General features: G+C 38.0%; 1 protein-coding gene across 2 annotated transcripts in view; it reads left to right on the top strand.

Moving 5' to 3' along the window:
- The first annotated feature begins 6 nt into the window (after positions 1–6).
- Positions 7–19223, top strand: part of PCF11 (PCF11, cleavage and polyadenylation factor subunit) — a 22762-nt gene continuing 3545 nt past the window's right edge. Inside the window, exons 1-12 of one of the 2 annotated variants that reach the window (XM_014525612.2) lie at positions 7–3501; positions 6030–6218; positions 6676–6870; positions 8068–9167; positions 9445–9634; positions 9727–10114; positions 10449–12052; positions 14216–14324; positions 15600–15695; positions 16298–16412; positions 17064–17247; positions 17414–17569. In XM_014525612.2, coding sequence (XP_014381098.1) covers positions 3325–3501; positions 6030–6218; positions 6676–6870; positions 8068–9167; positions 9445–9634; positions 9727–10114; positions 10449–12052; positions 14216–14324; positions 15600–15695; positions 16298–16412; positions 17064–17247; positions 17414–17569 — 4503 coding nt within the window. In that variant the 5' untranslated portion in view covers positions 7–3324. Of the gene's footprint in view, positions 3502–6029; positions 6219–6675; positions 6871–8067; positions 9168–9444; positions 9635–9726; positions 10361–10448; positions 12053–14215; positions 14325–15599; positions 15696–16297; positions 16413–17063; positions 17248–17413; positions 17570–19223 lie in introns of both variants that reach the window. The other variant, XM_014525611.2, reaches the window with a different exon arrangement.

The following is a 19223-nucleotide window of genomic DNA, read 5'->3' as shown; positions in this document are numbered from 1 at the left end:
AGGCTCCCTCTGAGCCCAACCCAGGCAGTTGCTGACATCAGTCAGCCTGTGGGCACATGGCTGGGGGTTTATTGCACCTTTTTTAGCAAAAGAGTTTTTTTAGTTATAAAAGCTCTTTTTCACCACCAACCCTAAGCAAAACCTCTCTGTGTTCTCCCCTGCTCCCTCTACTATTTAGGTATATTGTAGGGTTTTTGTTGTGTGGTTATAAATTGTGGCTTATAATGGTGAGAATTACAGTACTTAAGAGGGGGAAGCTAGAGCCCTCCAGTTTATTTAATCTGATTTTTTTTTCATCGAAGCAGGATGACTTCTTAAAAGTAATCTTCAGACCTTTGTCCAGTCTAATTTTAAGTGTCACGAGGGGCTGGGCTTTGTCATTTCTTTGGGGAGCTGATTTCATAACAATCAATCTCACCATTATATCTAATAGGGGGCAGTGGGTGCATATAAAATGACTTGTTATGAATTCTAATGCTGTCAAATATCTTCATTTCTGCGTGCTTTTGGAGCTTCCCCCCAATAAGTGTTTTTATAGATGTTTTAAATCCTGTATCTATGGTTAGAATTGCATAGTTACTGTTCGTGACTATGGTTATACAAAGGCAAGTTTTTAGTTTTTCCCGGGGAATTGATCTCCTTTATTAAGCCACTTTTAAAAAGTGTTGCCTGGAGACAGCTTGTTTAGTGTAAAACTGAGTGGTCTGCTTTACCTTTTTAATAAATGGTTATGAAATGTGTGACTGGTATTTAAAATTTGTAAATAAAATGTGTGAAATATGTATTTGTCTTTTTATTTTCCATTGTGTAGTGCAGAATCCGTTTCTAAGACGTATTCTGCTAACATGGTTATTTAACCAAAGGTGTTCAAAAGTTGCGTGACCTGGGGTTCAACTATTTTATATAAGTATAAGGTGCAAATCTTTCGGGAAACTAATAAAAGAACAGAGCCACACATTTCCAACAATACCTTTCATACCTGATTTAAAAAAAGAACAGTGGGTGTTGTGTTCTGCAATGAAAGCTAACCGCCGTATTTAATACGTTCTAGTATCTTTGGGTATCCTGGTGACCTTCCCTAATTTATGGTGGGTGCCCTGTGGGTATCTTTAACCAGGAGACTCTTGAAAATCACAATAATGACCATAGCTAGGATTCCTGGATTCCCTTTTGTGCTAAACTGAATGCTTGCTAGCAGTTTTGAAAAATACTTTCAGGAAAAGGATTTACAGATTTCAGCCTGATCTAAATCCTGGTTCTTAAAAGTGACATTGAATAATTTATGCAGCAAACTCAGTTTTGAATACTTAACTCCTAAATTATATAAATTGATTTGGAAACAGGCTTCCTTACCTGAATGAAGTGGTTCCACATGTGATTATTTTTCACAATCTGATGCCTGATGAAGGTGACAGTTGTGGGTTCTTTTTCTTTTCTTTTTTTTTTTTTTTAAGGGATTTGCTACCAGTTTTAATGGACCCCCGCAAGGCCTTAGGTTTTAAAGCTTAGCTACTTTTGGCTGTATAGATACATTCAGTGATGAACTAAAAAAATAGGTAACACTATCAGTTGCTGGTGAGACAGCTATGTATGTTTCACTGAAAGTGCCTTGAAAATCAGAGAAGCTATACATTTGATTACAACCTTCCCCTCTCTTCCTCTCTCTAACGAGATGTTTTTAGAATTTAGAAATACAATTTTTAACTTACTATTTTGTGGACTACCTTGAAGAAGAAACCCAAACTCTTCTAGCCATTTTAGTATTGTGAAGTATTGGACCTATAACCTTGGTTTTGAAGGCTAGGGGGGTGTTTTTCATTGGTGGTTGATTTAGCTCAGTTAATCTTGCTTTCAACGTTCAGATTAATGGGCCATTATTGCATAAGTCATATTGTTCATTTACAGAAATTAATTTACATGCCCCGTGCATCTCCCGGTTTCCTGTTATATGCAAAGACCTATCAAAGGCCCATTAAATTTCTCCCTCCATATCTAAACTAGTTTAGGGAGTGACCAGATTGAATACCAGCCTGATATAAAAAAGAAATTGCCGAAGGTATGACAGAACATGGCTCTGATTCACCCCAAAAAAGTTAAAGGACTCAGAATGCCCTATATATTTTTTTCCCTTTTGTTTACTTAAGTCCCTTTAGTGGTGAAGGTATTAAATAAAACTGTAAAGCAAGAGCATTTCCACACACTTGTCTGGACAATGGTTTTTTTTTTTAATTGAGGTGTTATTAATGATGGATCAATCTGTTAACCAATCCTGGCTCAAGTTACTGATGAGTAAACTTACTCTCACTTAACACTTGACTAAAGACATGGTGAATGAGAATTTAAAAGTTGCATCACTGCAAGCTCCTATATGGGAGCACAGTCAACGGACAGTTTATGCTGTTGTGTCTTTTACGTTGTCCTCACCAACAAGTCTGTGTACCTGCTGATGCTTTCTGGAAATTTGCTGTGCCTTCTGCTTGGGAAAGCTGATGGTAGGCATTGAATTTCTTTTGCTTTGGGCCAGCAAGGTTTCATGTGTGTTCGTAGTTGCTGTGCCAGTTTCAACACCACACTGTTCCTGTTGCACAAACTTGTTATCAGTTCTGGAAAAAAAAAGTGAAAACCAAAAAAAAAAAAAAAACCCAACCTGCTTGTTTGGTAATGGAGTGCCCAGACCTTGAAGACTGTCTTCACTGAAAATCGTGGTTGCCAGTTACAAGCTCATCTGTACTTACATGATCAAGCTCATAACTGAGTTTTGCTTGGATTTAGAACTTTGTTTTAGCTGCATATTTTGCCTGCACCGTGAAAATCCTACTAACTGCAGCTGCTGAGGGGAGGATGAGATTCCTCATGTTTTTCGTTTGGATTACAAGGAAGTAACTTTATTCCAAATATTCTTTACCAAGGGACTATGGTATTCAACGTTAATTTACGGCTACAGAACTTCAATATTTTTTGGGCTTTCTGCCAGAAGTCTGACATGCAAGATGTAGATAAACAGCTTTAAGTTGGGTCAAATTACATTTCTTAGAAGTTCCAGCAGGTGCTAATAGTGATTTCATGTTAATCAGTTCTTTCAAATGAATCTGAAACAGTTTGTTCAGCACCCCTAAAGTAACACTTAGGCTCATTTCCCCCCCCATCTTTTTCATACACAAGCGTAACAATTAGTTGAAACCCTTTTTGTGTGGTTGAAACACTGCCTGGTACTTTGAATATCAACTCTTCATATGTGTGAAACAGTCCTTTGATTTATAGTGTGAACCAAAATAGAGGTCTCTATTTTTGTTTGGGATTGATAATACCTTAACTTTAACATTTATGAGTGCATGTTGTTATACTAAACTTCTCAGTTTCTTCTTATTGCTCCAGGCTCCTCCTTCAGAGAAGCTTCCTGTTATGTATCTTATGGATTCCATTGTCAAGAACGTTGGAAGAGAGTATCTTACTGCGTTTACTAAAAACCTAGTTGCAACATTTATTTGTGTATTTGAAAAGGTATATATGCTTTCAGAAAAGTTCTGTATTCTAAGCAGAGTTTGTTCCTGCATAAATAAATACTTGGTTTTCAGTGTTGGATTTTTTGGGCAGAGAAATATAAGAATTAATGTTTTCTTCATTTTATTACTACTGTGTCATTAAGAGGAAATGTGTTTTTTTTGTGTGCTGGTTTCTGAGAAATTTTAAGTTATGATATCAGTTTACAGGGTCCAGAGATGAGTTTACCTAAATTTCAGTAATTTCTTCCCTACTGGGCAAGTCTTCATTAGCTCTTTTCGTGCTAGTTAATACAATGCTTGCCTGATATTAAAAAAAAAAATAAAATAAAAAAAAAAATCTGTTGCACTGTACAGGTAAATTAATTCTGAATTGATTTGTTTTTGAGGTAGGAAATGTCCTTTGTACAAAGACATATTAAGGAAACCTTTTTAAAATGTATGAGCTTCTGAGTGAGTTTGTTTTTTTGTATTTGAAGTAGGTTTAGCTTTTCATTTTTAAATATTTTGCATTTAAGGTGGCAAAAAAGAGTGCTTAGACTAGGAAGCAGCAGCATTCTTATATATATATATTTTTAGTAGCCTATAAGTCTGTGGTGAAAGACTTTCTAAGAATGTATAACTATTGCATTGCAAGTGAGTTTTTAGTTTCATCTAAAGTTTCACTGCTGCATTTGATTTACTTACTTTTGCTCTCAATAAGAGAGTAACAGGCAAATTGAATCATTTTTTAGTTTGGACTAGACCTTAATCAGTTTGGATTGTGAACTGAAAATGGGCTCAAGCCTGTATTTCTGCATATTATTTAGATAGCACCCTTTATTTAACAGAAGAAATCAGTCAATATTTTGGGTCACATTTCGTATACATTCATCTGATTTTTCACTTCGTATTAGGATCTTGGTATTTATTTTAACACTTCCCTTCATATACAGATTTTTTGGTATGAGTACATTTTTTAGTATGCGACTTCAGGGAGTTAGTGATGATCAAAGAATATTTAAAAATGGTTCACATGAAGCTATGATGGCAGGTCTCAACAGTAGAAGTTCTACCCATGTGTTTCAGTGCAATATTGCAAACATTCATAAAGAAAATCATGCTTCAGCTTATTGAAACTATAGCATTCTTTGTTTTTTAATTGTTTCTGAGCTTAATACCTTTAATATCCACTGCTTAGAACTATTCATTTTGGTATTTTGTTTTTATTTTTCTTATATGTCTGTGTATTGAAAGGAAATAGCCTTTAATAATTTGGTATTAATATAGGATAAACTCTTGATCTATAATAATTTTGGATCTCTAAGACTGACATTGTTTAAAAAAAAAATTAAGAGATGATTATTGAAGTCAGTTTGTCAGCTCTGTTCTAATTAGGCTTTTTTTCCTGCAAACTTTTAAATTATTACATTGAACAAAAATAACTAGAGTTTTCCTGGAGGATTGCAGTATGTAATACAAGTGACTGAATTTAAAACAACATTCCAAATTATCACACATCCCATTTTAACAGTTTGTAGTTGAAATTATAAATACTGCAGTAATAACTGGCCTGTAAAACAGATATTATTTTTTTAAATAACACACAGACTGTGGCACAAGTATGAAGACGTGTTATCTGTCCTCAAATTTCTCTCGGTTAACTAAGCAAATTCAAGTCAATAAACAAAATTTTTTAAATATAAATTTCTAGGTTACTTGGTAGTAGAAAAATCTACGCTCTTTAAAGAGTTTGCAAAAGGATACATGGATATTTTGAGATTTACATAAACTATAAATGATAGTTTATGGTTCTGTGTAATCTTACAACTGAAACAAAATTTGAATTGACATAATGTTAGGTTGTTGGGTTTTTTTGTGCATTTGCTTATATTGTTTTCCAATGATAAAACTGCTTTTGGGCTGGCCCTCCCCTGCACGCTTTGGCTGTGATTTTGTGACATGCAAGCCCCAGCTAGTGTCTAAATTCTGATGTGGAATCTCAGTAATTCAGAAATGTAAGCAATGTCTTCACTTGCTTGCTAGCAGTTTTCACTCTATCAGTGTTTAATATATTCATCAATAATTTTTAATTTCAGTAAAATGACTAGGTAATCATTAAACTTTTTTTTTATAGAAGTTTGGCAAAATCTAATAAAATGTATATCTTAATACATAAAAGTTCTCCTAAATAGAGCCTATTAAAGAGGATGGTAGCACGTTACCAAACCCTCATATGCTCTTTAGACCATTCCACATTTATATATTTGTGCTGTTTTAAGTTTTTTCATTGAATTTTATGCACACACGCATGTTAAAACTTAGGTTGTAAGGGTGCTGTATTTGATACGATTTATGTAAGAGATGTGTGTTTCTTTAAGCACTTTATAATCTTATACTAAACTATTTGCTAACACTTTTTTAAGGTTGAGCCTTCTAAATCAATGGAGGTCTAACATACTTGGAATGGTAGATTTTTTTGCAAATAAACTGTGTAAATCTTTTTTTATATTAACTTAACAAGCCATAGAATTGTTCTATTGTTTTTAGGTGGATGAAAATACTAGGAAAAGTTTATTTAAATTACGCTCTACATGGGATGATATTTTCCCTTTGAAGAAGCTATATGCCCTTGATGTCAGAGTCAACTCATTAGATCCTGCTTGGCCTATTAAACCTCTACCCCCAAATGTGAATACTTCTAGCATCCATGTGAATCCTAAGTTTTTAAATAAATCGGTAAGTTTGAATGTGGTTACTGCATGAACAGATGCTATTATACATAGTTTAATTGTGTTTCCCTGTTTACTGAAACTAAGCCGGTATTAAGAATTTGGATGAAGGATGAAGTAGGTGATGTGTTTAGGTGGATGGGTAAGAAAGTTTTGATGCTTCTGGTGTTTAAATGAGTTCATTTTTACTTATAAAAACTGGACTGTAAAATGCTAAATTTTAATAGTCTAATTTGTATTAAATGATTTTTATATGACTTGATGCTTTCAAACTCAAGTTGAGCAAAATGTTAAATATTTGTTCTGATGCTTTTATTGAAAAACAGTTGATGTACAGATGCTGATTATTATATAAATGAAATATGTTATTGTTCTACTACTAATTGAAATTCAGTTAGTTTTGAAACACCTCAGTTTGTTTCCTTCATGAGCTATAGTAATCTTAAAATTATTTTTATTTTTAGCCTGAGGAACCTTCTACACCTACCTCTGGAGTCACTTCGTCTGGTGTCTCAACTCCTCCAGCTGTTCCTGAAATACAGAAGAATTTGACACAAGAGCAACTAATAAGACAGCAACTGCTTGCAAAGCAAAAACAGTTATTAGAACTTCAGCAGAAAAAATTAGAGCTGGAGCTAGAACAGACTAAAGCACAATTGGTGAGTAGGGTAGTCTGTGGAGTCTTCTCCTGCGTGGCAAGCTATAATTTTGCTTTTGGAAGTGTTGAACACTTGGCTACACTGCTTACTATATGGAATGGGCTACTGCATGATTCTCACTTTTTGACAAGGGTAGATATTTTAGAATGTTTTTGCCATTAGGACTAGCTAAGTATTTCTAATTGCAGAATTTAGGAGCCTTGGCACCAAATTGATATTGCCACAGACTATCTTAATAATTATTTTAGTCGTAACTGAAGTAAGCAAAGGTTCTTTCTGCTGGACTTCTCCTCAAAGTGATGTGTATTGCAACACTGAGCTAATCTCATTTCTTGTGATAATCACTATACTATATAAATGTTGAACACAAGCACCTTTTTTTAGCAGTCTTTATTCCATTTATTTGTATAAAGAACATCTGTTTCTAATGTGGTGCAAACTTGGGAAGGTGGGGCCTTAATTTGAGTAATCATGTCATGCTTGTTTCTAATAGCCTGAAAGTGGCTGTCCTTCATGTTTCCTTATATTTGTATCTTTCCTACTCTTAAGTGGTTAAAAATAGTACGGGAATAAACAAATTAAACCACTAGTGCTCAACTCTCCAGTCTTGTGGGCTGTATGAGTGGCATGGGTCGGTCCTTGAAGTAAATCTAGCCTAGGGTTGATGGAACAGGTGTGGTCTGGTGTGTTGGCCTGGCTTCAGATCCTGGATCTGGCCATGGAGTGACCCCATGCAACATCTGGCCCCGGGGCCATGTCATGCAGTATGCAAGGCTCCCCTCAGGCCAAATGATGTGGCCCCATGCACTGAATTTGGCTTGTGGGCTGGAAGCTGAGCAGCACTGATTTAAACCATATCAATACTTAATATTTGGCATATTAGGTGGCTTACTGTTTACTTTTTTTGGTGTCTGGGATAAGGTGAAAAACTGTGAAATACAAGTATAAGAAATTTTACTTGATCTATTAGTGGGATCTTTGAAATAATCTCTTACGTGGTACTGACGTTTATTGTATTTCTATTTTCTCTGCTGTTTTTTATAATGTTACTGCTATATTTTAATGTGGAAGGGAACTTCTGTGAATATATTTTTATTCTGCAGCTGAGTTTTAAGATGTGGCACAGCAGAATAACTTTAAAATGAGTAGGCTTTGTATCTTACAGGCTAACATTTTTCCCCTCCCCCCATCTTTCAGGCGGTTTCTCTTAGTGTTCAGCAAGGAGCATCTACCATGAGTCCAGTTCCAGCACCTTCCAAGCAACATGTCTGTCAAACTCCTCAGATGTCAGTTAAAGCTTCCCCTGTGCAATCTGAAAGGAACAGACCTTCTCCAATCCCTCAAGTTCATGATATTAAATTAGTGAACAGAGATCCTCGACTTAATAGGATGGCTCAGCATTCCTCTCATGCTAAAGAGCAAAGTCATAGGAAGGAATTTCTGTCAACCACAACAAATCAGTCTGATATCAAGGTCAATAAATCTGTGCCAACTGAAAAACAAAACGCATCAAAGCAAGAAAAGTTAAAATCAAATGAAAAAATACAGAAAAAAGAACTTGATCAGGCAGAAACAAAATCTAAATCACCATCCCCTTTGAAAAATAAATTATCCCATACTAAAGATACTAAAACTCCAACATGCGAAAACATGAAATTGTCTGAAATTAGTAAGAGAGATCCAAGACTAAAAAAGCATCTTCAGGAGAAGCCAGATGTTAAAGATGATGACACAAAAGAAAAGAGGAAAAGTATAGAGAAAAAAGAAAAAGAGGAACATAAGACATCTGAACACAGACCTGTTGGTAGTAGAAATAAAGTAATTAATGGTGTTGTACAGAAACAAGATGCCAACACAGAAGATTCAGAAAAACAGGGTGGAAAACCTGGACGATCCAGTAATAGGAAAAGGTCACGATCACGCTCTCCTAAATCTCGATCACCATCTGCGCATTCTCCGAAGAGGAGAGATAGACGATCACCCAAAAGAAGACTGAGGAGTCTGTCCCCTACCTCCTCAACTCCAAAAATTGGAAAGCTTCGTCAGTCAGGTCTTAAACAGTCTCATGCTGAGGAATTTACTCAAACCATGAGAGAGGAAAGAAACTCTAATAAGAGAAACGTTAAACAAGATGTGAGAGATCCGAGGAGATTGAAAAAAACTCAAGATGAGAGACCACAGGAAACTGTAAATCAGCATTCTGCAAAATCCACCCCAGAGCCAAAGGAGAATGTGGAGAATTGGCAAGGTCCCAAATCAAGCAAAAGGTGGAAATCTGGTTGGGAGGAAAGTAAAAAGTAAGTTACTGATTTTGAGCTTGTTCCTTCTGAAATCAGTTGGAGTTTGTCATTGACTTCAGCAAGTTTGGGATGCAGCATTAGGCTTGTCAAAGAAAGTGGGTTCACAGCCTTGATATATTTCAAATAGTTAACAGTGAAAAAATGCCGAAATTCTGTTAAGAGCAGCTGGGGTGTAGCAGCCATAAATGGGATCAGTTATAATGAGTGTAATGAATAATGTCTCTTTATTAAAGGAAAAAATTATGTTTTAAATATCCTCAATTTTTGTTTTCAGCTTACAGCAGAGTGAAGAACATCAAGGACTTGGTAAATCACCACATCAAAGGCATAGGGAGAATTGGGTAGCTGGTAAAGGAATTTTGTCACCTCGCGCACCAAAACTGCAGCATCGATTGAGTGTGGATGCCAATTTGCAGATTCCCAAAGAACTGACTTCTGCAAGCAAGAGAGAATTACTCAAAAAAGTAATATTCAATTAGATCCATCTTTGTAGAGATTGTTTACGAAGTTTTAAAATCAAAAAGTAAAATGTATTTTCCTTTTTCTTACTTTGTAGGCAAATGAACGTCTGGCGTCTGGTGAAATAACACAAGATGAGTTCCTGGTTGTGGCTCATCAGATTCGTCAGTTGTTCCAGTATCAGGAAGGAAAGCACAGATGCAATGTGTGGGATAGTCCTACAGATGAAAAATGTGGCGTGAAAAAGAAGCCCCTTCTTTCAGATGCTGAATTAACATACTATGAGCATAAAGCTAAATTGAAAAGAACACAAGTTCAACATGCATTTCCAAGGCTTGATTTGTTGGATCCTGATGATATTTTAGACTACCATTTGACAGACGCATTGCTTTCTGGACTGGAATGCGAGCAAGCAAAAAAACGAGCACAGTTTGACCGAAAAGAGCAATTTGGAGAAAGGTCAAGACGGCATTCTCCAATATCTGGTAATAGACCTTTCACTGATAATCTTTCACCACATGAAAGTGAGCGAAGACATGATGAGCAGAATTCCTCTAAAGGAACAAGCAGTTCTAAAAGCTTTGATCCTTATGATAGCTGGGGAGAATCAGATGAATGTAGAGATGTGTTTGGGCAACAAGGGAAATGTACACCAGAATTCCAGAAAATTGATGGAGAGGGATTTTGCAAATTTGATAATCCTGAAGACAGGCAAATGCTTGGACAGAGTGGTACATATTTAATTTTTATATTATGGATGATAGGTGACTTGAAAGATTTCAGTAAGTAAAAGTAGTGACTTTTTTTCATTTTTTAAAGGTGTTCGAGAAGAACCAAGATCTCCGTTCAGTGAACGTTTCAAGAGATCTAGATATGAAGATCCAGAGAAAACAGCATTTACCGACAGTCCTGGGTCAAGATTTGGAGGCATTGAAGTAAAGCAGAGAATAACTGCATTGATGGAGGACAGACCTCTGTTTGATGGGCCATCTAGACCGCCTGCTTCAAGGGGAGGGGGAGATGGACAAGCAAGTCATTTTGTTGATGGGCCATCTAACACCTCAAATTCTAGAATTGATGGGCCACCTGCACAGGCCTCTTTGAGGTTTGAAGGGCCACTAGGACAGGTTGGTGCTGGGGGTGCCCCTCAGTTTGATGGACCATTAGCACAGGCAGGAGGAGGGGGTGGCATGCGGTTTGATGGACCACCAGGACAGATAGGCAGTGGCCTCAGGTTTGAGGGGCCGTCAGGGCAGGTAGGTGGAGGGGGTGCAATCAGGTTTGAAGGCCCTCTTGGGCAGGTAGGGAATGCTTTGAGGTTTGAGGGACCTACGGGCCCATCTGTGGGTAGTCTCAGGTTTGAGGGCCCTACAGGCCAGCCTGTGGGTAGTCTCAGGTTTGAGGGGCCTCGTGGTCAGCCATCAGGTGGTCTCAGATTTGAGGGACCTCATGGGCAACCTATGGGCCCTCGTGTTCATCCAGGGGCTGGTCTCAGATTTGAGGGACCCCATGGTCAACCTATGGGACCTCATAGTCAACCAGGGGGTGGCCTCAGGTTTGAGGGACCACATTTACAACAACTGGGGCCCCATGGTCAACCAGCGGGTGGTATGCGATTTGAAGGACCACATAGTCAGCCTTTGGGACCACATGGTCAACCGGGGGGTGGTCTCAGGTTTGAGGGGCCTCATGGTCAGCCTGTGGGGCCACATGTTCAGGCAGGTGGGAGTGGTCTCAGGTTTGAAGGGCCACATATCCAGCCAGGAGTTGGTCCTAGATTTGAGGGACCTTCAGTTCAGACTGGGGGTGGACTTAGGTTTGAAGGTCCTCTAGGTCAAACCGGTCCAAGATTTGATGGCTGCCATTCGTCCAGATTTGATGGTCAACCTGGCCAGCTGTCTCTCTTGCAAAGATTTGAAGGATTGCACGGACAACCTGGCCCACGGTTTGAAAGGGCACCAGGTCAGCAAACACCTCCTCGGTTTGAGGGACTGCCTGGTCAACAGGCACGATTTGATACAACAATACCTCAAAGATTTGATGGCCCTCAACACCAGCAGGCTTCAAGGTTTGACATGCCTCTTGGTCTCCAAGGTCCAAGGTTTGAAAATGTAGCAAATCATCCTGCCTCCAGACTAGAAACATCACCTTATGGGCAAACTGGTCCATACAGTGAACATCCCAATCAGAACTACAATGGACCATCCCATGGTATGCAATTCCAGAGACCTGAAATGTTTGATGGCTCTCAAGGACCAAATTTTAATGGGCCAGCTGGCCCTACAGCACAGAACTACCCCAGTCTGCTCAACAGAGCATCTGGACATTACTTCGATGACAAGAATCTTCAGGGTCCTCAATATGGAAACTTCAGTAATATGCCCAATTCAATGTCAGTAGGAAATGCTCAGCAACCACATCAGGTAAGAATTTGTCTAAATAAGCTGTTTTGTCTATCAAGAGAAAATGTTAGAGGTTTTTTCTCTACATATCCCCAAAACATGATTTTATTAGAGATTAGAAGACCTCTAATCAATAAGTGGTTTCAAAATAAAAACATGCTTTAATTCCTATATATCGGTAATTTTCTGTAGATTACATAACTATTTTAAAGGGAAATTTTGGACTTCGCTTGTTGCTTTGTTCATACCTGTACCTTTAGTTTAGATCAGTGTTTCTCAACTCATGGGTCACGACCGAAAAGTGGGGTCACAAGAATATATGAAAGGGTGGCGAACGAACTTGAAAAATGGATTCTCCTTTAAAGGAGAAAAATGTGGGAAATGGTGGCTTTTCCCTTGCATGTTGAGAGTTCCAGCCTGTGAGGGGCTGCTTGGGACACCTCATGTCCTTACCCCCATCCCATATACTGGGCGGTTGGAGCAGGGGGCAGTGGGTCAGGAGTGAGGGGCACTGGGTTGGGACTGGCCGTTGATGTTTACAAATTGGTCCTGGTACAGAAAATGGTTGAGAAGCACTGCTTTAGATAATAAGCATTGGGCACAGACTGGTTTAGCTACCCCATTTGGATCTATAAAAGTTAGTTGCAGCTGTCATGATGGAGTTAAGTTTTTGGGAAATAAGTTTTGTTGGGTGACAGCTGTCAGTTTAGGTGACATGGTTCATTAAGGGTCCATATCAGTGACTCTTTGGGAAAAGTTCCCTTCTTTAGGCAATTTGTTACTGGGGATGTGAAAAATTAAATGATTGTTTAACCGATAAGCCCAGTGATTAACCAGTGAGCTTATGGTTTGCAGAGGACAGGGTACAGTCTGGCATGGAAGGGAGCAGGGGATGAGAAACCACATGGTGTCCTGGCAGGGGTAGGGATTAATACCCCCCTCACCTGTGAGGTTAAAGAAAAGGCTGGGCAGCCTAATGACAATTAAGCAATTAGCTGCTCATTCCTAGGTGTTCTCCCTTCCAGCCTGCTGCTTCCTGAGTATGCTGGTATGCTGCCTGGTGGGGCTTGCAAACATTTCCCTTCCTCACCCCCTCCCCAAGGGCCTGCTCCAAGCAGCAAGCATGTTTGAGCTGCTGTTATTGGTTGTTTAACTGATATAATTAGGCTAGGTTAAACAGATTTTTTTAAAAGGTATTTACATCCCTAGTTGTTACTAGGTTGGCCGTTTGTTTTGTTTTATAGAGGACAGCCTGGTTTTCTGCTACTCTCCTATTGATATGAAACCGGACGCCTTTGTCAGACTGGTGGAAGTCTGTGGAAGAAAATAGAGGACATAAAGGTGTCTGGTTTCGTATCAATAGGACAGAGGACAGAGTAGCAGAAAACCTGGCTGTCTTCTATAAAACTGGACGAATGGCCACACCCTAGTTGTTACCGAACATTAGTGTGAAAAAATTTTTCATTCTTTTTAGTTGAACCGAAACATAGAAGCATTTTTTTTTCGTAGTAAAGGCAATAAAATGAATGTCATATGTAGATTTAACTAGTCTTAAAAAATACCGGTCAAGTGTCCTCCTGCTATGCATAGGGATAAAGTTTTCAAGATGAACTACCAAGACAGCTGATTAAATTGAGAACTATATGCTGAAGGGACTTACATGGTTGCAGAAGACATTCTGTTAAAAGTGAATACCCAAAATACCCCTCCCCCTAAATCCGATTAATGTTTTTTATGTAATTTTTATACCATTTTGTTTTTTAGTTGAAAAGCAGAATCTGTTTAGTTCACATTGCCAGTCAGATTTCTTTGTAAGCTCCAAATACCTTTGCTTTATTGTCTAGTTTTGTCTAAAAAGGAGCAGTTTAAAAAACCCCAAAATGTTTAAGTACTGTATTAAGCAAGTTCAAAACATGCAAGCTAGATGTCTAAAAAAAATAATAATTGCTCTTTAAATCAGTAAGCATAGAATTTTGTAATTTTTCTTAGTTTGTTTCTGTAGGCTTTGTAAATCAACATACAGTTGAAATGCTGCTTGGTCAAATAAGGAGACTAAAAATGCATGGAAGTAGTCTCCGTAAATGGAGATAAACTTGATTGCATCTAGAAGTTGATAGTAAAATTTAAGAAACTTTTGTGAATCAAATGGTTGTGAAATCAATACTTAGCTGTTTATTTTTACAGGTTCCTGTTCTGTCTGTACCTTCTGGTCAACATGTACCATATGGTCCAGGTCAACAGTATTTACCAGTACGTGGACAAAATCCTGGAGGTTTTGTTCAGAATCAAGCAGGTATTTCCAACAACTTTTTTTAAAAAGAAAACTGGAATTTTTAAACAAATGTGCATTTCTTTAAAAGCACAAATGTGCTGTTGGAATTTTTAAACAAATGAGCTGCTGTGTTATTGGTTAATAATTTAACCGATATAATTAGGTTAGATTTAAAAACAAATAAAATTTTTTTTCCTGTTGTGGGCCATAGTATTTAAGAGCATAGTGTATTAGGCAGCCTGTTGCTTCCTGTTGTTAGTTTGGAACACCTGGGAAAAGCCTTACTGAATTGTTAATAAATACCTGTTCTGGACCTGAGTTTGCTTTTGGAGATGTGCTGCCATCCATGCAGAGGGTATAGCTGCTGTTGTTAGTTTACATATCTAGAATTATTTGAGATGTAATAGTGCTGAAAGTAAAATTTTGCTCTGGTTGTAGGAAAGCAGCGTGGAGAAGCAATGGGTTGGCTTATACCGAGTGCTAAAATGTGCAGTTCATTTCAGCACATCACATCACCTTACTTACAAAGTTTCCAACATGGCAGGAATGAACTGTGCCATTAAATCGACTGTGCTTACAGTGCCTAGAACTAGACTGAGAAAATAGATCATATTCTTTCAGAGCATCTGTGTCTGAACAATACTTTGGATGGCAGGCTGAATAGCACTAAACACCTTTTGACTCTGAGGAAGAGACTACAAAGGGAAGTTGACTAGCCAGGACATCAGAAAAGCACAAAAAAGAATAGAGAGAACTTGACTGAAAAGTAAAAACATGTGCTGTGGGGAAAGCAATAGCAAAAGGCCTGTGATGCAGTTTGTGTATATGAGGGCCAACTTTTTATTTTTGTAATAGATGGATTTCATAATAAATATTCCAGGATAGGGGCTAGCAACCTACAGCATGTGGGTTCGACTTGGCCTGTAAAGTGGTCTCATACTACCTGCCCAGTTTCTATCTGTTACGGGGAGGATGTCACATAGCTGTGCTGTGTTGTGCTGTCCATCTCTTCTGCTGCATAGCCTAAGCTTAGTCTTGTTGCAGAGGGGTTGGGAGTCTGGCAGCTAGCTGCTGGGAGTGTGGGGAGGGACAGAGACTTCCAGCCCACAGCTTATGGCCAGGTAACAAGCTGGCGGAAGGTTGAGGACCCCTGCTTTAGATTTAGAATCTAATAGATTTAAAAAAAATGTTAATACAATTAAAATAAATAAAGATAATTGACATATTTTGTTAATGCATTAGAGATGTAGCATTGATATTCTTTTTTCTTCTGGACTTTTCCACTTTCATATCCAGATAATCACCTTGGTCAGCTTGATGTAAATGAGTTATTCTCTAAACTGGTTTCTACAGGAATCCTCAAATTGTCAAAAACTGATTCCACATCAGCACGTATGTATAACTTTTATGTTCTTATTCTCCTTTTTGATATAACTTTAGTACACAACTTCCAGTAAAAGTCAAGATAAAAAATGATCTAATTTTCCAGCTTAATAGGTATTTTAATGCCTTGAATGCGTTATAAACCTTTAACTTTGTTCTATGGTCTCGTCATTTAGGAATTAATATCTTGGCACACCTAATAAAAATGGTAGTGACCTAATTTTAAAATTTATCCCGTCTTTTAGCTGATCAATATTGTCAGTTTATAATGTGATTTATACTTCTGTGCCATTCCCTGTTAGCTTAACTACATAACATTTTTTTAGAATGTATTAATATTTGAAGTATCTTCAGCTTGTCTGTTACAGATTATTTTTTAAAATGAAGGACCGGGATAAAGCATTGTCTTATCACTTGCTGAAATTCAGATTGATATCTGCCTATTTAAATGTCACCTTTGTTTTAAGCTGTTCTAATAAGAGAATTTGACTCAGTATTGCTATGCTTGTTATTCAGCTTAAGTCACCCAATAAACTAAATATTTAAATTAAGTAGGACAGTTTTAGAATGGTCTCTTACCAGTCGGACTGTTTTCCATCTGTGCTTTCTAGAAGCAAATGAAACTGCTCCGCAGCCAGCTCCTGAGGAGGAGGAGGATGACCAAGACCAGAGCGAAGATCAAGATGTCCCAGACCTTACTAACTTCACAATTGAAGAATTGAAACAGTATGTATGCTCACGTGGTTTAATAATGTAACTAACGGTAATTATGATATGCTGATATCTCAATAGTTTAATTCTTTCTGACCTAAGACATCTTCATAGAAGATTGTGAGATGCCACTTCAGTGTTTCACTAAGGCATACAATTATGAATTTCATTATTGTGTTCATTAATAAGAAAATATATACAAAGGGAGAACATTTTACATTTGGAATAGACATTTAATTCTTTTTTGAAAAGTTGATTTTTTTTTTTTTTTTGTTTTGGGTTTTTTTTTGTTTCAGCAAGTTTGTAATGCTCATGGAATTCTGTGGAACTAACTTAATTTGAGCAAGGGTTTGCAAGGTTGGGCTTATTTACATTAGCTCATTGATGAGCTTCTTGAGCCACTAGATGTAAAATAGCTAATGTGGTAGTTCACCTTTCCTGAATGGATACCTCAGGAACCTCTTGCTGTTTGAATTAATTTCAAGTTGGTCACACTCTTAAACACACTGGAAATCTGCTCCATCTTACACTTGTTTTAGCTACGTATTAGCGTCTATATTGTGAACTGAGAATCCAAAACAGTATAATGTTTTCTTCCCCATTTACTTTTAAAGTTTCAATCTTTTAACTAAAAAGTGTTAAGACTTTCTAACTTTATTTTTGTAGGCGTTATGATAGCGTCATAAATCGGCTGTACACTGGCATTCAGTGTTATTCTTGTGGAATGAGGTTCACCACTTCACAAACAGATGTTTATGCAGATCATTTAGACTGGCATTATCGACAAAATCGTACTGAAAAAGATGTTAGTAGAAAGGTTACTCACAGAAGGTGGTACTACAGTTTAACAGTAAGTATAAAGTATATACGGTAGTGTCTGTTTATCAGCGTCTTGCTAAAGAAAAGGCCAAATTCTGCATTCACTTTCCTTATGTATAGCTGTATTCAATAAATGTGTTAAACACTGAAGTTATGATTACTTAAGGCCTAAATATTCACTTTTCTTTTCCTCTTAGGATTGGATAGAATTTGAAGAAATAGCTGATCTAGAGGAGCGTGCAAAGAGCCAGTTTTTTGAAAAAGCACATGAAGAAGTTGTGTTGAAAACACAGGAAGCTGCTAAAGAGAAAGAGTTTCAGAGTGTACCTGCTGGACCAGCTGGAGCAGATGAGGTAAACATTCATGTTTAAAGTGGCGTTGATGGTAGGAATGACCTAATCTACAAAATATTTTAAGAGCTTTGCTTTTTATTCCTAGGTATTTTAATGTATACCCTATTCCATCCTACCTAATACATTTATTTTAGAAATGTACCTAGAAGTACGAAAATGTTCTTAAGTCAGAGCATAAATTTCAGAGCATCATTTTCTAGGATTCTGTGATATAATTCCATGTAACAGCTATGCATGTGAAATAGGATGAATTGTTTAAGTAAATACATTGAAAGAGAAGTTCCTTGTGGGACAAATTATGAGCCCCTTAAAACATTTATATGCAGTCCTCACTCAAAGAAGTCTCATGGTTAATAGAAGTCAGCTGGGTTATAAGCCCCATTATGGGTGAGAACTAAGGGCCAGGGTCAAATTCTTCTTTTAATCATTGCACGCAGGAATTGTAGCACCCAGAAACTAGGCAAAATTAGTTATCTGGCCTAGGATGATGGGCAAATAAACATGGTTGGGCATCTCACGGAGAGAATGAGTTGTCTCTGAAGGCAGGTCAGAGCAGCTAAGTGCTCAACAAGGAGGTGCCACAGGCAGCGGTGGGCACATGGGGTGCATCTGAACTCCACTCCTCCAGAGTTTAAGGGCCAAGCCCAGGGTTGCACACGGGTGCCTCTGTCATCTCAAGATCCAGAATGTCAATGGGGAAATGTCTAACTTTACATCAGTAGCAGTATTGAGTTCAGGTGACAGCACAGTGAACCCTGGAACTTTCATTCAGTTACGGTGGTTGCCGCCACCCAGTTTTTGCATAATAGTTTGGTGCAGTTGGCTAGGAACTGGGAGATGTGAAATCTAGTCCCCCCTGAACCTGAGGGGGAGGGTTCAAACAAACTTCTTTCATCTCTGATGAAGTGTCCTATTCACTGGGTTATATGGATGCAAGCAGGTTGTGTGTGTACCTGACCCTTTTGGTTGGAACTGGGCCACTTTGGAGAAAAAGAATGTGGAGTAAAAAGAATAGTGAGCAAGAGAGGGCCTGACTGCAGTGCTGGAGATGATCCCCAGGGAGTAGGGGCTGAAACCCAGCCTTTTGTGTTGAGGCAATCATTGGTTACAGAAGAGCAACCCTGGAATCAGGAACCAGGAGCCAAGTTTCTTCCTGCCAGGGTTACAGAATCAGTTGCTACTGCTTGCTTTCTGAGCTCCATGAATCCTGCAGTGTTGGCCCCCTAGTGGCAGAGCTTCAGTAGGAAGGATAGGGGGTGCCTCCATCTCAGTCTGTTGTCTACAGCCTGGTGGTTAGTCTGCTGTCTTGGGAAATGAGAGGTACGGATTTGAATCACCTCAGATAAAAGGGATCCTGGAGGGATACTCATTTCCAGGGATTCTGGTTTTCTCTGATTTAAAAAAATCCCCTATTTTCAGTTTAAAAGAAGTAATCCCAAATCCACATTTTCATTTAAATGAAACACCACTGATATATAGATCTTTATATTAGTGGTGTTTCACTTTAATCACAGAAAAATGTGCATTTGGGGTTACTTTTTTTTTTAAACCAAAAATTAGGGATTTTTTTAAATCAGAGAAAACCAGGATCCCTGCTCATCTCCCACTTCCTGGTTGAGTGTTATAATCCTGATTATCTTGAAGCTGTTGTGCT

This window comes from Alligator sinensis, unplaced genomic scaffold (assembly GCF_000455745.1).
Source record: "Alligator sinensis unplaced genomic scaffold, ASM45574v1 scaffold1028_1, whole genome shotgun sequence".
NCBI lineage: Eukaryota > Metazoa > Chordata > Crocodylia > Alligatoridae > Alligator > Alligator sinensis.
The sequence above is the reverse complement of the archived record's forward strand: the minus strand, read 5'-3'. Positions and strand labels throughout refer to the sequence as shown.